General features: G+C 37.4%; 1 protein-coding gene across 2 annotated transcripts; it reads left to right on the forward strand.

Annotated features, from left to right (window-relative positions):
- Positions 1-3,534: 3,534 nt before the first annotated feature.
- LOC114359084 (hemicentin-1-like) lies at positions 3,535-25,432 on the forward strand. 2 transcript variants are annotated; one of them, XM_028313341.1, is made up of 17 exons: positions 3,535-3,806; positions 4,280-4,509; positions 4,899-5,030; positions 5,966-6,052; positions 6,380-6,508; positions 6,849-7,014; positions 8,124-8,302; positions 10,158-10,227; positions 13,906-14,066; positions 14,140-14,308; positions 15,058-15,306; positions 15,389-15,461; positions 15,682-15,890; positions 16,271-16,451; positions 16,929-17,023; positions 22,270-22,423; positions 25,207-25,432. In XM_028313341.1, exons 1-17 carry the CDS (start codon positions 3,602-3,604, stop codon positions 25,334-25,336), a joined length of 2,619 nt encoding a protein of 872 aa, XP_028169142.1. In that variant the 5' UTR covers positions 3,535-3,601; the 3' UTR covers positions 25,337-25,432. The 2 variants fall into 2 exon arrangements, with proteins under 2 accessions (XP_028169142.1, XP_028169135.1); XM_028313334.1 differs by lacking the exon at positions 10,158-10,227 and adding an exon at positions 12,509-12,578.
- Positions 25,433-25,754: the final 322 nt, after the last annotated feature.

Genomic DNA, 25,754 nt, shown 5'->3' on the forward strand with positions numbered 1-25,754 from the left:
TTTAGAGCATCAAAAGCTTGTTTATGAAAAATATTTACTTTTTAAATTTTACTTTTGACTTTTTAGTTTTTATGATGCGGGATGGAAAAATTAAAATTTATTCTGATTTTGTGACGTTTCCGCACATAAATATGGATAGGTTAAATAAATAGAATGAAATGTGTGAAAACGAGCGTGCCATTTTTTAAACGTTATCTATAATATCTGTGTCCATCAAAGAGCTCGTAACTTATTTCACATTATTATCAAAAAGTTAATAATAAATATTTAAATTTTGTAAGTCTAAACAAGTCAGGAAATCAAAGAGGTAAATAAATACTGATATCATTGTGATTTTAAAGAATTTATTATTATAAAACGGTCGTATAATTAAGATTTTTATCCATAGAGCAAAATTTATCTAATCGTGTTTTTAAACAGTTATTATCCCATTAGGTACACATACGTTCTGTCTTCTGTAATACAAACCCATCAAAAAAACAATACTTGTCAAAAAACCAACTCTCGCTACTCAGTTGTTCTACGGTAAACAGTTGTGAGATCCATGGATTTAGTCCAGTCCAGTCCAGGAAATCTTTAACGTTTTACATAAATATATTGACTTGGCCATAGCATGAAAACACGTGTAAATTAAATTATTTAGTGCGAAACGAAACGAAATTTTGCATGCCTGTGTAGACATGCAAAATTTCAGCTCAATGGAAAAACGGGAAGTATAGCCTGACCAGGAACATAAAAACCCTGGCATAGTGGCGCGACAATTGCATTTGATAGTGCAACACTGAGTACAGTCGTACCTGTGTTAAATTAATTGGCTAACTTTATGTATCAGGATTCAGGATTACGGGCTAATTTGATATTTTCGGTGCAGTCCTGTTGTCCCCCCTGCTTGGCCCCCCTAGGCTAGGGGAGACAACAGGACTAGATTTTTAATCAATGATTTGAGGACTGTTGTCCCCCCTGGCAAAAATTATTTAAAAGCCATAAAATTTTATAACATTTAAGAAGGACTGGAGTACCTGAATGAATGGCAAATTGCCAAACTATTCAGTTAGGTATTCACCTAAACGTATGTCAAATAATATTAACATTTGGATAACGAAAAAAATATAAGTTCTTGGTACTGGTACTATTTCAGACTATTTCAAAATCTGCTTTACTTGCTTTTGACAAAATCGTTATGAATTATCCCTACTAACGTAACTTTATCTTTTTTTATAAATAAATATAAACATATAGCGGACAAAGCCGTAGGCAAAAGCTGAGCCTACCTCTATTATGCTATTCTCATGTATAAAAAATATTATCTAGGTACTGTAAAGTTTATCAAGTGTAAGTAAAAATCCGTTTAGTAGTTTTAACGTGAAAGAGTATCAAACATCCATACTCACAAAGTTCCGCATTTACTTACAACATTAGTAGGTAGGATTTACTTATTCTGTGGTAGGATGCTAAAACTGAATAATTTTAAATCTATACTTTATATTATAAAGCTGAAGAGTTTGTTTGTTTACTTGAACGCGCTAATCTCAGGAACTATCGGTACGATTTGAAAAATTATTTCAGTGTTAGATAGCCCATTTATTGAGGAAGGCTATAGGCTATATACTATCACGCTACGAGTAAGTAATAGGTGCAGAGCAAAAATGAAAAATGTTGCGAAAACGCGTTTTCATGCATACGAAGTCGCNCAAAAGTAACCTTCTGGCAACACTGCTCTCGTCAATCAATCTGTCATGTTTGTCAATGTCATATTGACATTTCGGTATTGACAGTTTTATTTTTAATTGAAGCGCCACAGAGACGATTAGTTTTTATTGAGCTCAGCATGAGTTTCGTTTATTAATTAAGAAGTTCATGCTGCGAAGTTTCGAGCAGAAAAGCTTTTAGGAGACTGCAAATAATGCTCTCTTGTTTAAGACATTTTCAAAACGAGAATTTTATCTTACTCCTTAAATAATTATGCCGCGTTTGTTTGTAGGATGGCAGTTATGTGTAATTAATTTTGTCCCCGAGAATTCGAACTCATTACTGCATTGCATGCTGACTTGTATTGTAATTCAATCCCAGTTTGAAGAATAAAGAAAAAACTTTTACTATGTAGGTACCCTTAGTAATCTACACTCGACAGCAAATAAATCGCACCACCCGCAACGCGAACTTTAAAGATTTTCTTTTCACACAATAATGGTGCCCCAACAATATTGGTGTTATTTGAAAGCCCAATAAATATCCTTAAAGAAAAACACATTTAATTTCTTATTAAATGATTAACATATACCATAAATGTGACTTGAAAAAAGACCTCACTTTGGGCTCACCTCTGGGATCAATTAGACCAAATTTTATGGTTATAAAACCAAATAATGATCACACGTGTCCTCTTTAACAGATGGATAGCGATTAATCCCAACTTAACAGTTTTATAGTCATAAAAAATGGCTATAGCGTAACTACCTATTTTTTGAAGAAGTGACTCTGGATCCTTGTAAAGACACATTTTTGGGGTAAAAACCTTTCCTTTAATAAAATGAAGTTTAGAACTAGGCTTTTAAATGGTGCCAATATTGGTGGGAAGTAGGGATGCATACGTTTGAAAATGCTTGTCGCGGGTGGTGCGATTTATTTGCTGTGGAGTGTATACACTCGACAGCAAATAAATCGCACCACCCGCAACGCGAACTTTAAAGATTTTCTTTTCACACAATAATGGTGCCCCAACAATATTGGTGTTATTTGAAAGCCCAATAAATATCCTTAAAGAAAAACACATTTAATTTCTTATTAAATGATTAACATATACCATAAATGTGACTTGAAAAAAGACCTCACTTTGGGCTCACCTCTGGGATCAATTAGACCAAATTTTATGGTTATAAAACCAAATAATGATCACACGTGTCCTCTTTAACAGATGGATAGCGATTAATCCCAACTTAACAGTTTTATAGTCATAAAAAATGGCTATAGCGTAACTACCTATTTTTTGAAGAAGTGACTCTGGATCCTTGTAAAGACACATTTTTGGGGTAAAAACCTTTCCTTTAATAAAATGAAGTTTAGAACTAGGCTTTTAAATGGTGCCAATATTGGTGGGAAGTAGGGATGCATACGTTTGAAAATGCTTGTCGCGGGTGGTGCGATTTATTTGCTGTGGAGTGTAAGTAGGTACCTACATAGTTAATTAGTTGGGGACTTAATTATCATAAGTTATTATTAGTATCAACCATAAATAATTAGTAATCAATTATTTATTAAGTCAAAGGTTATCAAAACATAAACTTGGTTTCACTACAGAGTTGCATATAAAGGGAAGTTGCAAAAACCAATTAAAAATAGTATAATTCCTTATAAATGAGACTAGGATGTAATTAATTATGTAGGTTGTTTAGTTTGCCTTTTTTGCCTGTCACTTAAACTAGGATTAGGATGGACCAAATTAACGAGTAAAACTGCGACAGATAATTAGTTTTGTTAGAGATGACTGACCCTTAATTTAACGGTTACATTGTAATAATCAGTTCTAATAAAAGTAGCCGCTAGTAGTACTTATTCAAGCTTGGCATTCGTACAAAATTAACATTTATAGATACTATTCAAAATGATTTCGAAGTGTTTTGTAATATATTTTGCGCTTTTTGCGCTAAAATTTGTGTCGGGAAAAAGTTTCACAATTGTTCTCGATACAACTGACTCTATGCAGGTTGAAATAGACATCATCAAGATAAATATAGCTTCAGTTGTTGATGTAATGAAAAATATGCCAGATTTTAACGACTTTATCATCGTGCCATTTAATGATCCGGGTAAGATTTCAATGATAATTATTAAAATTAATGAATTATTTTCTAATTTACTATAAGCTATCTGACAGTGAACATCAAAATCTGTTTAGTCATTCCTATTTCTTTTTTTTGTTTTAATATAACTAATTATTAGGAGATTTAAGTTCTTAAATATTTTATTTCATGAATTATAAGGAGCGACTAAAATTAATCAGTATTAAATTTAAGACTTAGGTATTTAAGGGTTAATAACGCAGAAAATAGAAAGTTTCGTTTTTGAGTACCTTTTCCATAAAATAAACAACTGCTCTAAGTAAGTAAGCTTAAGTTGGCCAAATACTGGTAGGTCAAACCTAAAGTTATTTTTTTAATTTCCTTGCGGAAAAAAAATTTAGGCGGGAACAGCAAGTTAGCCCAGCATACTTTGCTAATACTCGTAATAATTATTGTTAAAACTTGAGTCCAAGGTAACTATTCAAAACTTGTTTTTTCAGATATTGGTCCGCCATTAACTTCAACAAATCCTGATGATATGGTAGACATTTTTCATAGCATCTCAGCCAGAGGAGGAAATCAATGTCCAGAGGACTCGTTGGCGGGCATACACAAAGCTTTAGAAATTAGTCGGCCGAACTCCTTCGTTTACGTGTTCACGGACGCATTCGCCAAGGATATCACACGTTTGAAAGATATACAGAATTTGTGCAGAACCACCCAGAGCCAGGTAATTATTTTTTGATTAAATGTTTTGATTAAATGTTTTTTTTTTTTCAACTGTTACCTACCAGTTGGGTAACTATTTGAATCCGACACTTACGCCCGTGTTCACAAACGATGCTTGCTTAAGTGAAGCTGCAAATCGAACGCACAGCGTTGAATAGAGCTCTGTGATTGGTTCCTGTGCGTCTACGCGCACTGTGAGACCTCATAGTAATGTTTGTGAATACGGGCGTTAATGGCTAATGTAATAATACTTAACTAGGTATCATCTTTATTGGTAAAGCCTGGTCCGTGAGAATTTTGTCCAATGACCCCAAGCTACCCATCCATAACGCTCGCGCGTAATTATATTGCTGTGCTCACGGACCAGGCTTTAACACCTATTCATGCCAGGTGGTGATATTTCTGAGCGGCAGCTGTTCAGGGTCCGAACCCAGGACTCAGGGTTACGCAGACGTGTACTATGATATCGCCAGGTCTTGTTCCGGAGCCGTCTTCAAGTTTGACGCCGTTAACTTGAGAAAGGTATGTAAAACTTAAGTAAAACTTTCTACTAAAAAATTAACATTAAGCAACGGTTAACTAGGTACCTAGGTATGTCCATTTCCTACAAATTCAATTAAGTTTACTTTTACTCTCATATTTTCTCAAATAGAATAATATTAGCTGACCCGGTGAACTTCGTACCGCCTATGTTCATCAGAAATAACGGAGAATTTTTCAACAAACAATCATAATCCTCTTTATAATATTAGAGTACTTAGGTAGAAGAGTATTCTAATTACGAACTTAGGCTTATCTAAATACACATAACTCAAAGGTGACTGACTGACAGTGATCTATCAACGCACAGCCCAAACCACTGGACGGATCGGGCTGAAATTTGGCATGCAGGTAGATGTTATGACGTAGGCATCCGCTAAGAAAGGATTTTACGAAACTCCACCCCTAAGGGGGTAAAACGGGATCCACGCGTACGAAGTCGCGGGCGGCCGCTAGTGTCGTTGAACTACCTACCTATGCACGCACTATGCATGCATATCTTCTTATTACATAAAGTACCTATTCAGTGATATTATACAAACATCCGTTCAATGAAGTGCAACATTGTAATGCTTATTGCTAACGCGTGTTAGTATTGATCTTGCACTCTGTTTATCATTTAATAATATCTACATTTAATTTAATCTAGACAAATCGAAAATACCTAATGGCAGATAGTCTGGTCAATTACTTCGTTCGTTCGTTTCAGCCGAAAGACGTCCACTGCTGCAGCTGGACAATGGCCTCCAAGGATTTCCACAAAGACCGGTCCTGCGCCGCTCGTATCCAGGCACCTCCCGCGACCTTCACCAGATCGTCAGTCCACCTAGAGGGAGGCCTGCCTGAGGATTTAATAATAACCTTATTCAATAAGGACAACATGGAATTGGAAATACATAATCCTTATATTATTACAGGCATTTAATTATGTGAAGGAAATGATTAGAGCCGATTGGAATGACGTCATCAACCATGAACCGTTTACCGGATACAAACAATTTACGGTATGTATTCTATGATGATTAACTTTCAGTAATGTATAATATTTTTAGGATTAAACAAAGTACCGTTAATTATTATCACTTCAGCTAATATAGCATTAAGGCGATTATCACACTGCACCGCGCTCCGCCGTGGTACGCGGGACGACAGATTTAATCATTATAATAATATGCAAGTACCACACCACATTGACAACGCGTTTGCGCGCGGGATTCGTTATTATGTCGCCACGCGGACCGCGGCGGAGCGCGGTGCAGTGTGATAATCGCCTAAAACGCCTATTCCTAAAACTTGGCCAAATTCTATTACTTGACAAAATCTGTTTATAGGTCAACGTGGATGCTTATACATCAGACTTTATGATAGCCATTTCTGGCGACTACCCTACATTGCAAGTAGTTGATTCAGAACACAAAAATCCTGAATTACAGAAGATTGTGGATACGAAACAATCGCTGGTAAGGACCGAACGTTTTGAGTACCCTTTTAAGATAACCTAATCTAAACTAACCGCTCTTGATTATGTGATCTCACTCGATTATTCATAATCATACTAAATGTATGGAAGCTGGAAACATTGAAGTTTCTGATAGATCCAGTGTATTATAAGTATGTAACTTATTGATACCACTTAATAGAGCTCGTGAAGCACTTTCAGGATCAGTAACCAGTTTTTTATACATATCTTGTATAGTTTATGAAGGATCAGTAACCAGTTTTTTGATATCATGTATAGTTTATGAATAATCGAGTGAGATCACTTATCATGTCTACCCTATATATTGTATGTAACTTTAGGTAGTCCGGCTAGCAGATCTAAGACCTGGTGAATATCAGATAAGTGTCAGATGCCAAGGACTTACATCTTTGACGTTCTACAAGAAGAGTCAAGTTCCGTACCAGTATGGCTTCTCCACTAGAATCCCGAATAGCTTGCAAGAAACTACCACCAGGCCTATGCCAGGTATTTACAGCTGTATAAATACTTTTAGCTTCTAGAAACACTATTGGGCGTCGAATCTACATTCTATAGAGCTAACTGCACACTTCGCTGGAATGCGATTCTCCTTCCCATTTACTTTTAAGAAAGGCTATGAGGACTTATTTAACAAACCCATACTAGATTTTGGGAATTGAACCTTTCGGGAACTGGACATTTTAGGAATTGGACATTCCGGGAATTGAACATTTTGAAACCGTTGGACATTTTGGGAATTTTTTTTTATTTTTTTATGCTAGACAAGGCAGGTATTTGACCGCAATCGCACCTGGTGTTAAGTGAGATGCAGTCTAGGATAGTACATATCTGCCCTGTAAGTGCCTATTCACTCTCGCCTTGAAAACGCCCGGATTATAGTGTTCAGGAAATACAGCAGCAGGCAGCGAATTCCAGTCCCTAGCTGTTCTGGACGTCTGAATTGGACGTTTTGAACCTAAAGGGCCCGCACCCTATCTCCCCGTGTTTCGTTTGCCCTGTTCGTATCAGAGCGTCGATGTGACGTCATGGCTGCCTGGTGCGCAGTTAACTCTACCGGTTTGTAGTACCTACCCGAGCGTAAGCGGTTTGCTGACCAAGAGCTAAGCTAAGTTAGTTCAGCTTTGCAAGCACTGCTGACGCAGTATTCCATAGTGCTTGTATAGTTTACAGTTTGCACACAAATTTTCTTTTTGCGTCAGAAAAATGTATTGAATGAAATGCATATCCACTGGTCCGGGGTTTCTGGTGGGTTATTTGGGGCTCTCACTAAAAACCTGACGGGTCCCTCGGGTGGCGATTAGGGTAGCAGCACGCAAGGTGCCGTTAAGTCGTTCACGTGCGTATCCCCACGCTTTGGCCGCAGCCTCACTCAAACTGTCGCCCTAGTTTGCACAGGAAAATGGCCTATCCATACCTACCGCCGGGGGACGGCAGGTTAAGTGGGGCTCGAACCCACTAAAAATCTGGGGTGTTCCCTCTGCCGCATAGTGGTCGGCGCCTTGGGTACTAGAGACGACCAAGGCGCCTTCCGCGGACGTCCCGCCGTACCTCCCGTAACCAACTACGTACGAAAGTGACCTACAAATCTTTTACAGGGCGTCAAAATTATATTCTCATAGTCGCGCCTAATGCCTACAACTTCAGAATTACTTCCATTGAACTGCAAATGACAGATAGTAACGAAAAAAAGCTGCTTACCATCGAAGAGAGTCAAGTTCGTGAGGGGTATTATTTGACTAATGTGTTTGTAGAAAACTCTTCATTTAAAATGTTGGTAAGTAGAATTTACGGCTTAATAATTTAAGTTTCGGTTAAGCTTTCAAGGGAATAGTACTTAAATACACTGGTCATCACAAAAATCGGCCCACCTACTTAGTACGTTTTACAGGAAAACTAGTTTCTACTGACACAATCATGGTGCCCTAACAATATTGGTGTTATTTGAAAGCCCAATAAATATCCTTAAAGAAAAACACATTTAATTTCCTAATAAACGATGAACATACCTATACAATAAATGTGACTTGAAAAACTTGAAAAAAGACCTCACTTTGGGCTCACCTCTGGGATCAATTAGACGAATTTTTATGGTTATAAAACCAAAAATGATCTCACGTGTCCTCTTTAACAGATGGATATCGATTAATCCCAACTTAACAGTTTTATAGCCATAAAAGTTGACTCCTAACCTAACCTAACCTTTTTTTTTTTTTTTTTTTTTTTCGATATTTTGATCGTTCGATATTTTGATCGTTCGATGAAACGTATTCGATATTTTGATTTTCGATCATTTGTCATTCGATATGGCGTAGGTAACCCCTTAAATACACTGGTCATCACAAAAATTGGCCCACCTACGTTTTACAGGAAAACTAGTTTCTACTGACACAATCATGGTGCCCCAACAATAAATGGCAATGCCAGATTTTGTATGGAAGGTGGCGTCTTTTTTTTTTCGCGCGGCCATCGACCTAACTTTGTTTTTTGATTACAAAATAGTGTAATAAACCAAACTTAATATGGCATGTATACCTCTAAACTCAGTCTGAACTGAGTTACGAGCATTAGAAGTTTAATGATTTTCATACTAGATTTGCTTTTTGCGCGCAAGTTTTGTAACAAAATATTGCGCTATTTTTTTATTGCACTGATTCTGCTGCATACTGATGTCTGGAGCCTTTAATGGATGGTATTGTTTGTTTACACATACAATGTCATTATTTTGTTGCAATTTCTTACAAAACTTGTGCGCAAACAGCAAATCTAGTATGAAAATCATCAAACTTCTGATGCTCGTAACTCAGTTCAGACTGAGTTTAGAGGTATACATGTCATAGTAAGTTTGGTTTATTACACTATATTGTAATCAAAAAACAAGGTTTGGTCGATGGCCGCGCGAAAAAAAAAAGACGCCAATTTCCGGCATTGTCTTTTGGGCTCACCTCTGGGATCAATTAGACGCATTTTTATGGTTATAAAAGCAAATAATGATCTCACGTGTCCTCTTTAACAGATGGATATCGATTAATCCCAACTTAACAGTTTTATAGCCATAAAAGTTGACTCAAGCGTAACTACCTACCTATTTTTTGAAGAAGTGACTCTGGATTCTTCTACAGACACATTTTTGGGGTAAAAACCTTTCCTTTAATGAAATGAAGTTTAGAACTAGGCTTTTAAATGGTAATATAGTACTCGTATAGTAATATTGGTGGGAAGTGGGGATGCATACGTTTGAAAGTGCTTGTCGCGGGTGAGTCGATTTTTATGATGACCAGTGTAGTAGATATTAGGTAACTACTGTACTATGTAATTTAGATTCATTCGTTCGTTTGAGCCAAATGATGTCCACTGCTGGTCCCTCAAGGATTTCCACAACGATAGATCCTGCACCGGCCACCCAGGCACCTCCCGCGACCTTCACCAGGTCGTCGGTCCACCCAGTCCTGCCCACACTACGTCTTCCGGCTCGTGGTCGTCAATCGAGAAGGGCCTTCATCTCTACGAACTCGCAGAATTTAGATTAAGAGTTAATAAATAAAAACCTACCTATTTTTTTAAATAAATACTTACCTACTTGTTAGACGGTTAACAGAAATATTTTTTTATTAAAATTTAAATCCTTAAAGATCCATGGAACAGATGCATCATACAAAGAAATGACAACCACAAGCAAAGTGATAGATGTGCAAGCACAATGTAAGTATTTAAAGAAGTAATTTTTCTAATAAAATGTAACACAGTTGTTGAACACTGTTTTAAAATGACATTTCCATACTAAACGTCACTTTAAAACACTGTTCAACGAGCGTGTAAGTTTTATTATTAGCCCTTAAATGGTTTCTGTCCGTTATAAAGGACATATCAAACAATTGCCTACAGAATCTAAATTAAAGCAATTTATCGACTTTCAAGGGATATTTTATAAAAAGCATGATATTTTATGTGAAACACGGGGCAGTAGTTCCATAAAAAACCGCGAATTTTAAAAATTAAGACAGTTGAATAACTGCAACAGCAAGGTCAAGTTTTCGCTGTTGATAAATATGGCAACACTGTGGGTATTACACTTGTTCTTGTGCTTTATTGACTGATTTTTGAATATTAACGAATAAAACTGACGATTAGAGCCAAAACCGTAAAAAAATATCGATTTTTGTTCATTCATTTCAAGGTTACAAATGTTATGTCACTTAAAACGGACAACGCCATGTATCAGTAATAAATACTCATGTTGATTTTTAGACATTTTTACCCCATTTCCCCCTTTTAGGGGTTGAATTCTGAAATNAATAGGACACAGCCATATCCTCCGTCTCCGATAGTGTGGCCTGCCTGTCCAGCTCCTTTTGAAGAGCCTTCTCGGCAGCCTTTCTGGCCTTTAGGCCCACATATTCACCCGTGCTGGGAGGTCTGCCACGGCCGCGCGGTCTCTTAATATGAGGACCGCGGGAGCCGCGCCCTCGCCGCCCACTGGACAGCTTAGGTACCTTGTCAGTCTCTTCCTCATCCTCTTCCTCTTCTCTAGGCAAGGAGCGTTTCACGCCCGCCCTTGACAGGGAGCTATCGACGCTATCTGCCTGAGACACAACGTCGTCGTCGTCCGTGTATTCGACGGACCAGGCAGATATTCTGTCCGACCCGCCGTCGTCCGTCCAAGAGTCATATCCTGGGGCGTCACTTCCGGTATGGCCACCTAATCGGGTGACCCCGTCCTCCCGCTCGGTGACCGTGCCGCCTAATCGCGCGGGAGTCGCGCTCCGACTGGATGACGGAGCGGTCTCGACCGCACGCTCGGCGACTTTCTCAGTTTTTCCAACCTGCTTCTTCGACGGTGCAGGACCTCCGAACATGGCCCGGAGCCTGGTCCCATCAAAGGAAGGAGGTCTCATCCTCTCCACTCTCACCACTATCTCCTTCTCCTTTCCACCTGCTGAAAGCACAGAACGCGTTGCGGCTCCCCCAGATACGTGAGCCGAGACCGCCGAGGCGGTGAGGGATTCTCCGGCATTGCCGGTACCCTCCTGGGGTATACTAACATTTTTCTTTGCGTCCATGCTGTGTGTCTGCTTACGGGCGCAGCTGCCCCACCTCCACGACGGGGTAGCATGCTAGATGCCCTCCAGCCATTCATCCCCTCGGCCCCCGCCAGACCTTAGGATTAGGGGTTTTATAGACTTGTCCTTGTCTTGGTCCCGACTTCCGTAGCCGGGCCCCCGGCCCCCCTCCATTGGGGGGTTACGGGTTGCCCGACAGGCCGGCCGAGTTGACGCGACCTGCCGCGCCGGTGAGGAGTCAGCCGCTCGCGTGACAGAACACGCGGACGTTGCCCGGGATGCACCACGGGGAGGTCCCTCACCATCGCACCCCAACCTAACCTAACCTAACCTAACCTAACCTAACCTAACCTACCTATTTTTTGAAGAAGTGACTCTGGATTCTTCTACAGACACATTTTTGGGGTAAAAACCTTTCCTTTAATGAAATGAAGTTTAGAACTAGGCTTTTAAATGGTAATATAGTATAGTAATATTGGTGGGAAGTGGGGATGCATACGTTTGAAAGTGCTTGTCGCGGGTGGGTCGATTTTTATGCCAGTGTAGTAGATATTAGGTACTATCACAGAATAATAATAAGTAGGTACTGTACTATGTAATTTAGATTCATTCGTTATTTTCAGCCAAATGATGTCCACTGCTGGACAAAGGCCTCCCCCAAGGATTTCCACAACGATAGGTCCTGCGCCGCCCACCCAGGCACCTCCCGCGACCTTCACCAGGTCGTCGGTCCACCCAGTCCTGCCCACACTACGTCTTCCGGCTCGTGGTCGTCAATCGAGAAGGGCCTTCATCTCTACGAGCTCGCAGAATTTAGATTAAGAGTTAATTAGTAAAAACCTACCTATTTTTTTAAATAAATACTTACCTACTTGTTAGAGGGATAACAGAAATATTTTTTATTAAAATTTAAATCCTTATAGATCCATGGAACAGATGCATCGTACAAAGAAATGACAACCACAAGCAAAGTGATAGATGTGCAAACACAAGGTAAGTCTTCTGATTAACTTCTAGCATATTTTAGTCTAATATTTCTTCTGCCATAGGCCTTGTAGTAGAAATAAGGCCATTTCAAGTTTCTTGTATAATAATATGCTCGGAAATACTATTATCGTCGTAGAGGAGTGAAAACCTCGAGGGAGTAAGTAGGTACCGAAAACAAAATTTTTCAGGAGAGACAAAAAACAGTCTCCTGAATATTTTACGAGGTTTTCATTGAACGCGATAGATAGCACTACAATCATCCGATTCGAATATACATAGATGAGCTCGAAATGTGCGTTGAGAGGTTTTCTTACATTTATAAACATTAAAAAGTGATTTTGGTAAAAAAAAATCCGACTTACGAGGTTTTCAAAGTCAACGACGTAATCTGGGTCGCGTTTTGGGTTCAAACATAAGAACATAAATTCAAATTCAAANTTATTAATAAAAGTTGTTTTACATTTGTTTTCCTAAACTAGCAATGTCCGCCCTAAGTGACATGGATGTAATGCTAAATAATTGGCAATGTCCGTTTTGAGTGACATGTCATAACTTCTATACTAATTGAATTTTTTTCAAAAAGAAAATATTTTTTTCTTAATCTATCAAAACAATACCTAAATCCCAAATTTGACCATTTTTGAAGCAAGGGTTCAATGAGTGCCAATTTAAGGGTTAGTAAGGGGGTAAGAATCTTTCTTCTGCCTTGTAGTAGAAATATGTCCATTCCAAGTTTTATGCTCGGAAATGTTATTATTTGGTTCGCGTTTTGGGTTCAAAGATATCATTTACCCATTTACTGAAACATAAATATACTACAACCTGATAGAGTTAACTGCGCACCTCGCTGGAATGCGACTCCCTAGCACACCTCCGCGTTCGCCCCGCTCGTACCAGAGCATCGATGTGACGTCACGGCAGCCAGGTGTGCAATTAACTCGACCGTTATGAGTTGGGTTTTACTAGAGCAGTGTTTTTCAACCTGTGGGTCGCGACCCCCTGTGGGTCCAAGCCTCTATACGGTCGCGAGAGGTCGTAAAAACTACTTCAGTAAAAAAAAATTAATCCGAAATCTAATTATGCAAATGTTGTATGGATTTAAGTATTCGGTCCCTACAAACATCTATGCAACATTAAAAAACGCATGAAAAAAAAAGCGAACGGTCGAGGGGTCGCCAAAAATTTTTTCATGCTAAGGGGGTCGTGTCATGAAAAAGGTTGAAAAACACTGTACTAGAGGATCGGTGGTTTACATCCTAGGATCCTTGAACATAGAAATAGTAGTGGTGGGAACGAAAGTATGGTATAATCCCATAACTTCATATTATTTCAGTGCGCAGTCCAGTATGGTCAAAACCAGTGGTGGAGATATTAGAAGTTGAGAATAACCTAATAAACTTTGGTACTAATGCAACGATAGTCTGCAAGGTTGTTGGGTACCCAAAACCTGAAATTGTGTGGGTAGATAATGAAGAATCGAAGTATACTACAGAGGTAAAAAGAATAGACATTTCTTTCTGTACCTTATGATTGAAACTTGGTGAAAACTTTTATTCTTTGTTTTCAGGAACTACTTTTGGAAATACCTTCTATTTACCTGTCGTATGTAACAGTGAATGTTACAAAAAACCATACAATGTATTGTAAAGCCAAAAACAGAGATGGAAACGATGAAAAGTTTATTGATTTATACGCCAATCGTACCTTTACATTTAATGTGCTTCAAACACCTCAAAGTAAGTTTATGTAACATATTTAAGGTTTTTTTTTATTTTCTACGATCTTTCCAGTTAAAGATGATACCTATTGAAGACTGTGGGTCATCATCATCATCATCATCATCATTTCAGCCATAGGAAGTCCACTGCAGAACATAGGCCTGCGTCCAGCGCCTTCCTGTTACCTTTATGATGTCGTCGGTCCACCTGGTGGGTATTTAAATTTAATGTTTGAGACTACAACTGCTGCCTATGGGATGTTCTATTATTTGCCTAAACTATTAAAGCCTCAGTACAAGTGATGCAAAGGTTAATCAAATATTGTTGTAATGATCATCATCAGCATTATTTTCAGCATAGCTAAACGGTTTTAATTATGTCTACAATGTTAGCAATGTAGACTTAATCGATACATAACACATACTTGTATGTATTCTATACTCTTATGCAATAGATATTAGATTACATTTAGTAAGAAATTTATTCTCAACCATGAAGGGGCTTCCCCTAGAGAATATACTGATGTCAGTAGTTTTGTAGTGTCATCAAATTTTAATCCTAATAATAATTTATTGTAAATCAGCTTTTGCCTGCGGCTTTGCTCGCGGATAGATGGATGTTGTATAACGAATTTTCATGAAACTGCATAATATTTTTTGCACATCTGAATTCTGAACGTATCATATTGGCTATAATTTATAACGATATTATGAATCCACGAGCGTGAAGCCGCGGGCAAAAGGTAATAAAATAATCACAAATTTCAGACGAAACGTTCCAATACGGCTCAGAAGGGAAACTGTATTGTGAAGTAGATGCATACCCCGAAGCAGAAATAAAATGGACTCATAATGATACATCCGTTGACTTTTCGGATAATATAGAAGTTGTGAAAGATGAGAATGCTTTAGCTATTAAAAACATGACACTGAACGATGTTGGTTTGTATGAGTGTAAGGCAAGTAACGAAATCGAGTCAAAAATATTTAAAGCTGAAGTCACTGTTTCGGGACTAGGTAAGTATTTTGATCACGAAGAAACATTAAAATTTGTATGATATTAATGATACTGATCATGTGCTACTAATTTACATTTCAGAGGCTCCAGAGCTAGATGTTGATAATTATGAAGTAGATCTCAAGCCTGGAGATTTTTTCGATACAGAATGCCGGTAAAGTTATAATATAATATTTACTAGGACTTGTACATACCAAGTTGAACCACTTGAAAATTTTGACATGGTCACCAATATTTCCCTTTGTCTGCTGTTACCAGAAAGGAAAAACAGAACAAACGAAAGTTCAAGATTATGGAATTCAAAAATATTTATTGGATGATTCGATGTACTGTAACTGTGCATAATAATAAATTATTTTATACCCTCATTGCAGAGTTATTAGAGGCAATCCTCCACCAAAGATATCTTGGGAATACAAAATCCCTAATGAATATGATTTTGTGGGAGTGCCGAGTGATGTGTATGTAGACGGAGCAAAATTGAAGATCTCGGTAGTCAGTAAAGAGCACAGAGGAACCTACAGATGTATGGCCACCAACATGTTTGGCGAAGCTTCGAAAGAAATTTCTGTTAATATTAAGTGTAAGACATTTTTCAAATCCTTTTCATTGACCTAAGGATTCAGGACAAACTTGACCTTCACTGGTTGGGTTTTTATTGCGGTCAAGCTGTAGATCCTGGCTACACAGGAGTTGCAGCGGTGGTACAAGAGCTAGGAATAGTCCCGTTTAACCTAAGGATTCCATTGTCACAATAGAGGCGTTCTGTTACAGCCAGGTCAAAGTGAACGCTCATCTTGATATCTTGGGGAGTTTTTATGCTACCGACGTCATTCTTTCACCATTGATTAACTATTATTACACTTGATCATCCACTGTCTAAGTAGTTTAGGCAATTCAGTTTTTCAAGTTATTTGTCAATTTTTAAAACACCAAAATAAATAAAGTCTTCCAAATCTGCAGATGCACCAATCATATCTAGCAGCGATGAAGGAACAGTGGTGGTAAAAGAAGGGGACTCAGTGGACCTCCCTTGTAAGGTTGACGCGGAACCCGAGGCCTCGGTACATTGGGAGTTCACGCAAGGGGGTGTTGTGGTGCCTATGGATGATAGACATACTTTTGATGACCATTATACACATCGGTAAGCTTCGGATTTTTGTGAATTTTGTAGAGTGGAATAAAAATTTAAGAAGCAGGTGCTGAATGCAGGCTACCAACCGGGCAATATGGAAATCATTGGGGAAGGCATATGTTCAGCAGTGGACGTCGATGATGATGAATCGTTAAAATGGTAAGAAAATAAAAGAAAACATTGTTTTCTTAGCTTATGTTCAGTTTTATACATACATTTTTGATAACATTTCCATTGAATTAATGATTTTTGCTTCCCCTGTGATGTATACATATATTTATTTTATGTACCTAGTTATTGTGTTAGTATGGCAGAAACTAAATTTTCTTTATTTTAGCATTGTTTTAAGTAGTTTATACAATTTTGCCGCAATTTGTGAATAGAAACAGAAAGGAAGATTAAAAAAAATAACAAATGGAAAGCCTAATTTTGATATTGAGAATCTGAAATATGAAACACGGGAATTTTTGCAATCTTATTTCGCAGTTTCTCAGCGCTGTGGAAAGATTCAGGCGAGTACCGTTGTGTAGCGGAAAATTCAGTTGGGAAAACAGAGAAGACTGTCGCTGTTAATGTTTTAGGTAAGAAATATAGTTATAAAGTAATTTAACTTTTCTCGTATCAGTGTTTCTGAATTTGAGGTAAAAACAGAACTCGAGAAGCTGTTAGCAATCTAANATGTGCCTTATAATTTTATTTTGTGGGTAACGGTGGATAAGTATGTGAAGTGTCAATTTGACCAAACAAATTATTTGGGATATAATATTTGGCAACATAAAACATTTGCTAAATAAACATTTGCCAAGTAAAATTTGGCCAAATGATAATTTGACCAAATGAATTAGTTGCGAAAAGTACAGTTGCTAAAAGTTCATTTGGGAAATGAAACTTTGGCGATAAGTTGTTTGCGAAGTGAAATTTGGCGAAAAGTAATTTGGCCAAACGGAAGGATACCAGATGATACCTATTGAAGGCTGTGGGTCATCATCATCATTATTTCAGCCATAGGACGTCCACTGCTGAATATAGGCCTCCCCCAATGATTTCCATGTTGACCGGTTGGTAGCGGGCAGCGGCCTGCGTTCAGCGCCTTCCTTGCTACCTTTATGATGTCGTCGGTCCACCTTGTGGACTTATTAATGTTTGAGACTACAAAGCTGACTATGGGATGTTTCTATAATCTAATAGCCTCAGTACAAGTTATGCAGAGGTTAATAAAATATTGCTGTAATGATCATCATCCGCATTATTTCAGCATACGAGTAGCTAAGCGGTTTTAATTATGTCTACAATGTAAGCAATCTGGACTCAATCGATACAAAATATTTAGATACTATGTAATGTAAAAGATATTAGATTACATTTAGCAAGATAATTATTCACAACCATGAAGCGGCTTCCCCTAGCTAGGGCATACTGATGTCAGTAGTTTTTTAGTTTTCCTAATAATAATTTATTGTAAACCAGGTTTTGCCTGCGGCTTTGGATGGATGTTGTACAACGAATTTTCATGAAACTTTACAATATATTTTTTACACATCTGTATTCTGAACGCTATAATTGATAACGATTTATGAATCCACGAGCGTGAAGCCGCGGGAAAAAGGTAATAAAATAATCACAAATTTCAGACGAAACGTTCCAATACGGCTCAGAAGGGAAACTGTATTGTGAAGTAGATGCATACCCCGAAGCAGAAATAAAATGGACTCATAATGATACTTCCGTTGACTTTTCGGATAATATACAAGTTGTGAAAGATGAGAATGTTTTAGTTATTAAAAACATGACACTAAACGATGTTGGTTTGTATGAGTGTAAGGCAAGTAACGAAATCGAGTCAAAAATATTTAAAGCTGAAGTCACTGTTTCGGGACTAGGTAAGTATTTTGATCACAAAGAATTTGAAAATTTTGAAACATTTAGGTATGATATTATGATACTAATTATGTGCTACCAATTTACATTTCAGAGGCTCCAGAGCTAGATGTTGATAATTATGAAGTAGATCTCAAGCCTGGAGATTTTTTCGATACAGAATGCCGGTAAAGTTATAATATAATATTTACTAGTACTTGTACATGTTACGGTCAAAGTGATAAATGTGAAAATTATGAATAATCGCCGGTTATTATGAATAATTGAGAATGTTACTAGGTATGCAAAATCACTTGAAACCTATGTTACAGTTAAGCTTTTACTGTGCTTTTACATTTACAAATACATTAGTTTTTATTTCATTCAAAAATACCCAGTAGTTATGATTTTATAAGCATTCAAAGTTCGCTTAAATATTGAGTCCCGCCGACGGTCACGTGACCCCGCGTGACGTACATTCACAGTGTCCGCTCACTAGAAAACGGATATAAACATACCTACTTAAATACATTTTTTTTGTAAATACAAACTTATTATACATAATTATTAACACCCAGACCCATCACAGAAATTAAAATTGAACCAAACCCAAACTTGATGCGATTGTGTCGTTTTATTGCGAATTACCTTCCAGCTCCATCATTAGACCCTGATTACTATATAGAATTAAAATACTCATCAATACAAAACGAACGAGCCCAAACTCGATGCATTTAAGTCGTTTTATTATAGAGTTCCTATGGCCACCTTCCAGCTCCATCATCAGATCAGCTCCATGTCATCATAATATTGCATGGTCATCCAAATCACATGTGTTTGCGAAATTTCAGCTTAATCGGTTGCCTGGAAGTGGGTCTTAATTCAGCTTGCAAGATTCCACCCATACAAATATGAGCCAGTCACTGTAATATGACGTCACGCGCATAAAATGGCGGGCCGGCCGCCGCCCGCACTTTTAAAATTCAATATCTTGGAAACTAATTGACGTATCGAAATAATTCTTTCACGTGTATTTTTTATTTTTAACAGAGAATACAGAAAGCTAAAAAACAAAATTATTGAACATTCTTCATTACCGCATGATTTGGTAAATGTGATTAATATGAGGTCATTTATGTGTGTATAAAACTAAATAGGCGGCTTAGGGGTGGCCCAAGGGCCACCCCCGCCGCACCTTAACCTATTTTTCACTTTAAACCAAAACATTATGTTATAGGCATCATGGAAAAGTAATATTATGCAAAAAACATTCCAAACTCATTATGCCAAATTATATTAATATATAATATCAAAACGTTCAAAAGTTTGGCTATACACGAGCACGTACACAAGATGTTGTTCTCTTTTATGAAATTTGTTAGTACTAAGGTTGAATTATTAAAATAATCACTGTTAAATGTGATTAATTTATCACTTTCACCGCGACTGTCGGGAATTATTCATAATAACCGGTTATTATAAATAATTTTCAATTTATCACATTAACCGTAACATACATACCAAGTTGAACCACTTGAAAATTTTTACATGGTCACCAATATTTCCCTTTGACTGCTGTTACCAGAAAGGAAAAACAGAACAAACGAAAGTTCGAGATTATGGAATTGCAAAAATATTTATTGGATGATACTATGTACTGTAACTGTGCTTAATAATAAATTATTTTATACCCTCATTGCAGAGTTCTTAGAGGCAATCCTCCACCAAAGATATCTTGGGAATACAAAATCCCTAATGAATATGATTTTGTGGGAGTGCCGAGTGATGTGTATGTAGACGGAGCAAAATTGAAGATCTCGGTAGTCAGTAAAGAGCACAGAGGAACCTACAGATGTGTGGCCACCAACATGTTTGGCGAAGCTTCGAAAGAAATTTCTGTTAATATAAAATGTAAGACATTTTTCAAATAGAATAGAATAGTTTTTATTTAAAAGAAAGACATATAAGCAGGTAAGACATAGGTACATAATGAAAGAGATACACAAATGGACAGAAAGCTGCTTGTGCCCCTCTGACAAAAAGGCTCAGCATACATCAAGACCGCGCCAAGGCTTCTCGAAACTGATTTTCAGCGGGGGCCCTCTATTGTCTGCAGGCAAATCCTTTTTATTGACAACCTAAGGATTCGGGACAAATTTGACCTTCACTGGTTGGGTTTTTATTGCGGTCAAGCTGTAGATCCTGGCTACACAGGAGTTGCAGCTGTGGTACGAGAGGTGGGAATAGTCACGTTTAACCTAAGGATTAATTGTTACAATAGATGCGTTCTATTACAACCAGGTCAAAGTTATCGCTCATCTTGATATCTTGGGGAATTTTTATGATACTGACCTCATTCGTTCACCATTGGTTAACTATTATTACACTTGAAAATGTCGACTGGTTCATCCAGTGTCTAAATAGCTTAGATGGAAGAGCAGTCACCCGGCAAGCGAAATGTCGTGGGTTCGATTCCCGCCTTAGGCAGTTCAGTTCGATTTTTTCAAGTTATTTAAAATTGTCAATTTTTAATACACCAAAATAAATAAAGTCTTCCAAATCTGCAGATGCACCAATCATATCTAGCAGCGATGAAGGAATAGTGGTGGTAAAAGAAGGGGACTCAGTGGACCTCCCTTGTAAGGTTGACGCGGAACCCGAGGCCTCGGTACATTGGGAGTTCACGCAAGGGGGTGTTGTGGTGCCTATGGATGATAGACATACTGTTGATGACCGTTATACACATCGGTAAGCTTCGGATTTTTGTGAATTTTGTAGAGTGGAATAAAAATTTAAGAAGCAGGTGCTGAATGCAGGCTACCAACCGGGCAATATGGAAATCATTGGGGAAGGCCTATGTTCAGCAGTGGACGTCGATGATGATGAATCGTTAAAATGTTAAGAAAATAAAAGAAAATATTGTTTTCTTGACTTGTCAGTTTTATATACATTTTTATTAGCATGGCAGAAACTAAATTTTCTTTATTTTAGCATTGTTTTAAGTAGTTTATACAATTTTGTAGCAATTTGTGAATAGAAACAGAAAGCAAGATTAAAAAAATAACAAATGGAAAGCCTAATTTTGATATTGAGAATCTGAAATATGAAACACGGGAATTTTTGCAATCTTATTTTGCAGTTTCTCAGCGCTGTGGAAAGATTCAGGCGAGTACCGTTGTGTAGCGGAAAATTCAGTTGGAAAAACAGAGAAGACTGTCGCTGTAAATGTTTTAGGTAAGAAATGTTACTTTATTTATTTTTCTGATATCAGTGTTTCTTAATTTGAGGTATAAACAGAACTCGAGAAGCTGTTAGCAATCTAACGCCATATTCAATTTAAATCTTTTGTTATTGTTATGGTGACAACCAATCTATGCGGGTGGGCCTTAGAAAAAGCTCTATCACCAACTAAATGGAGCTGAAAAGGATGATGGCAGGGTTTCTATGAAATCTATCCCACCTTCCAATAACTAAATGTGTTACATTGCTGGATTGGTACTTTTGAGCTAAAAAAAGTTACTATGGCGTCAAGTTCCACATCTTATTCCGTTCAGAGTTGCATCTTCATTTCCCCCCATTGGAAATGAAACCCGGGATCTCAGGATCTAATGCCCGTTTTCACCATCAATCCCTAAGAGTAGGCGCACACCGTTGATTTTTCGTCGGCCGATAGTTTAGTCGGGCAGTTGATCAGTATGGGCATGTATGGGAGTCCGCACACTACGCCGATTCGATTTGGCCGATTCTTCATACAAATTAAAATCGGGCACAACTATCGGCCAACTAAAAATCAACGGTGTGCGCCTACTCTATCCGTTCCCTAACTATCACTTTAGTTAAACGATTTTCAGAGACGAATTTCATAAAGGTCACTTAAAAATTAAAGATTGATGGTGAAAACGGGCATTAGATTGGTGTTTATCAATAGACAACGGGGGCGATTAAATAATATTTTTTTATTATTGTGTAGTGGCCCCATACATACAACCACCAGAGGCAAGGGAGATGACAGTCACTCCTGGTAGCAACATCAATCTCTCTTGCAAAGTTCTGTACGGCAACCCAGAACCTACAACTCGATGGGAATTCACAGCTCCCGATTCCAAAACCACAGTTCTATCCAGGTTTGTTGTTGATTACTACATTGTATGTAAAATAGAAAGACACGGATCTTAACTAGGGATGTTATGGATATGTAGTTTCGGTTATGGATACGGTTACGGATATAGGGATAATATTATATCCGAACGTTTCGGTTACGGTTACGATATCCATAACATCCCTGTCTTAACGCGACATTTATGAATGAGTAACATTAATGTACGGCTTGACGTTTCCGCTGCTATGCTGCAGCCTTGGTCACAAGCAGACAGGCTGCTCGCGGCATATTTTAGTTGAAATTGAACGCGAAAGTTTAAAATCTACTATCATGTACAACCCGGTCGAGTTAATTGCGCACTTCGCTGGAATTAGACTCCCTTGCACACCTCCCCGCGTGTGCCCCGTCCATACCAGAGCATCGATGTGACGTCACGGCAGTGAGGTGCGCAGTTAACTCGATCGATTTGTATTACAAAGTGAATAGATCGAGCGACGGCCGACGGCACGAAAGGCTTCACACTGTGGAAGCTAAACTCGTATTAGTTTAAGTGCGATTGTCTATTAATGTCAATTGTTTCAAATTAATATATTAAGCCTAGGCGCAGACCACCGATTTTTAGCTGGCCGATAGTTGTGCCCGATTTTAAATTGTATAAAGAATCGGCCAAATAAATCGGTGTAATGTGCGCACTTCCATACTTGCCCATACTGAGCAACTGCCCGACTAAACTATCGGCCGACGAAAAATCGATGGTCTGCGCCTAGGCTAATAGTTACAATGTAAATAATATAAAAATCACCTTTAATAATAGATTCGACAACAGTTCTTGCTCTTTATTTATTTGGGTTATCAAGTTAGGTCAATGGGTTTGGTTAAAATTACAAAATGTGCAATGTATGAATAATATGAATATCCCAGTAATAATATCGCATTTTGTAACTGGAATTTAAGTTATTGCGAGTATTTGTGTCCGTTATGATAACCTTCGAAATATTTTTCTTGATAATAATTATTTAACAAAGATGACTATAGTAAACGTAATGTACCTAAAGAGCGTGGAGTAGATAGTACGTAAGTGTTTTTATTGCGTCTTAATAAAAACAATTGAATGCTATTTTTACACTATAACTTTTATTATTTAGGTTTTTCAAGGGTTCCTGATAAAGTCTTGCATATAATGTAATCTGATACAAGACTATCCAACTAATAAACGTTACTCCGGTGAAAACTTATTTCCGGTGATTTTATCTTACCAGATATCACACAGACATAGGATCCACGTCCTATGAAATCAAATGTCAAGGACTTATCAGGAACAGGGTAAAACAAAAATTACCAACTGGCCACGTTTCCATCTTATGCTTAGAGAAAATCCGAAAATACAGTCAGATGGATAATTATAATTTCATAAGTAGAGAATATAAAGAAATGATAACACTGGTCAACACTGGTTTTGGTGCCAAGGAACTGTATACTTTTTTTGATTGAGGACCTATACTGGTTGCTTTAGTAGCAAAACTGTTGATTTCCTACGTGTGGTTTTCGAGATTTTGACGTATATAGAAAAATATCAAAAATCAGCGTTTTTTATACTTTTAAGTGCCCAAAAACTTTCTTTTCTACGACTTTTGTGAATGAGGTGTAGTGGGACTATCGCGTTACATATACCCCAGCAGCAAACAGCCATCATATGCCGATCCCATCTGCCATGGTGCCTCTCTTACAATGGTTTTTAGGTCTTGATGGCATCGCTCCCGCTGTTCTTAGCTATAGCATGCTATAGTGACCAATATTATCTGGGAATTGATCGAGATGACTGTGGAGGTAGTGCCCTTTGATGGACATTATTACATCCTGAGTTTTTAAGGCATGTCTAACAATTTCAGAGTAGGTAGTTACTGGACTAGTGATTACCGAAAAAATTTTTTGTAATTTCAACGAACAAAATCCACGCAGATCGTTCCAAATAGTCCATCGAACATAAGAAATCAAAAGCTTTTATTAATATTCTTATTTTATGGACCATCAAAATTTACTTAATAAATTAATTAAAATCTTTTTTTATGCTCAAACTAGTTTTTTTTTGTTCTTTCTTCACTTTCTCCACTCTGAACTTCATGTTACGGATTCTTTGACCGTTGAAACATTGTCTTAAGTGTTCACAGCAGCTTATACAAACAATTTTGGGTATCCACGGCTTGAATACAACCACAATTTCCGACTTAAAGTAAGAAAAATAAGCACTTTTAATAAAATCTTGCCTGAATTTTCGAACTTTTTAACTGTGTACACATCACAAATGTAACAAAAATACATTTTGATTGTTGAGATAACTTCTTGGCAATGCAGACATGATATTAAAATAAATGTATTTATAAAAATGTACCGATAACACTACAAACTGTGCAACCAAAGTACCGATTAAAGCTAAATTTTAAAACTGAGGGTAGATCCAAAACTACACGTAGGAAATAAAAAAGAAAAATATTTTTATTATTACTAATACACACCTAATAATAAACTATCATCAGAATCTCGGCACCATTTTCATTTTGATTTTTTGTTGACCTGTGTAATAAAGGGATTGTATGCCTTTAATAAATAAGAAAAACTATGTTATACGCATTTTTTTCTGACAGTACTTTTCACCTTTTCGTGCCCAGTTGGGAATTTTGATAGATATTTATCTGTCGTGTCCATTTGGGAATAAGCAGAGAATAAGCCCCGCTTAACGTTAATGGGTTGTGCTTTCATTTGTTACAATCCAAATGATATCGATAAGACATAATTATTTTTCTGTTACAGAGGAAATTCTACCAATCCACATAACCTGTATCTCAGTAATCTGTCCAGGGCAAACGAGGGGATGTATTTATGTATAGCGGACAACGAAGTAGGCAACGACCGAATTAGAATGTATCTGAAAGTTTACTGAATATTTTAACGGATTTTTGACTAGATTTAAATGAATAACATCGTACTGTATTTGTAAATCATATTTTGACTGTATATTTTGTTTTGTACGTCTTAAATAAATAAATATTATATATTTTTAATATCTCTCTCTAATCTTACCATCCTTATCGACATCTTTATAAAATACCTAGGTTAAAGTTACAAGTATTTGATACACAATCGTAACATGAGTTTATTTTTAATATTATAATAACAGAAAGCTGAAAAATAGTTAAGATATTATACACATTAGAAATCTTGTGACGTCACTGACCACGTTAGAACAACACGTAGAGTCCCATAAATGTTATAATGGACGCGTTTTGACGTCACACTCACCTATTTCCATACGCTTGTTTTTTTTCCAGTCCGATTTCAAAACTTTTCTTACACGAATT

This window comes from Ostrinia furnacalis, unplaced genomic scaffold, assembly GCF_004193835.3.
Source record: "Ostrinia furnacalis isolate ACB-3 unplaced genomic scaffold, ASM419383v2 OfSCF0312, whole genome shotgun sequence".
NCBI classification, from domain to species: Eukaryota; Metazoa; Arthropoda; class Insecta; order Lepidoptera; family Crambidae; genus Ostrinia; species Ostrinia furnacalis.

Excerpts from the sequence above, each read along its gene's own strand:
- LOC114359084 (XM_028313341.1), top strand. The coding sequence starts at position 3,602 with ATGATTTCGAAGTGTTTTGTAATATATTTTGCGCTTTTTGCGCTAAAA. Across the intron at positions 5,031-5,965 it reads ACGCCGTTAACTTGAGAAAG|GCATTTAATTATGTGAAGGA; the intron begins GTATGTAAAACT and ends ATATTATTACAG. Across the intron at positions 15,462-15,681 it reads TTTTTCGATACAGAATGCCG|AGTTATTAGAGGCAATCCTC; the intron begins GTAAAGTTATAA and ends CCCTCATTGCAG.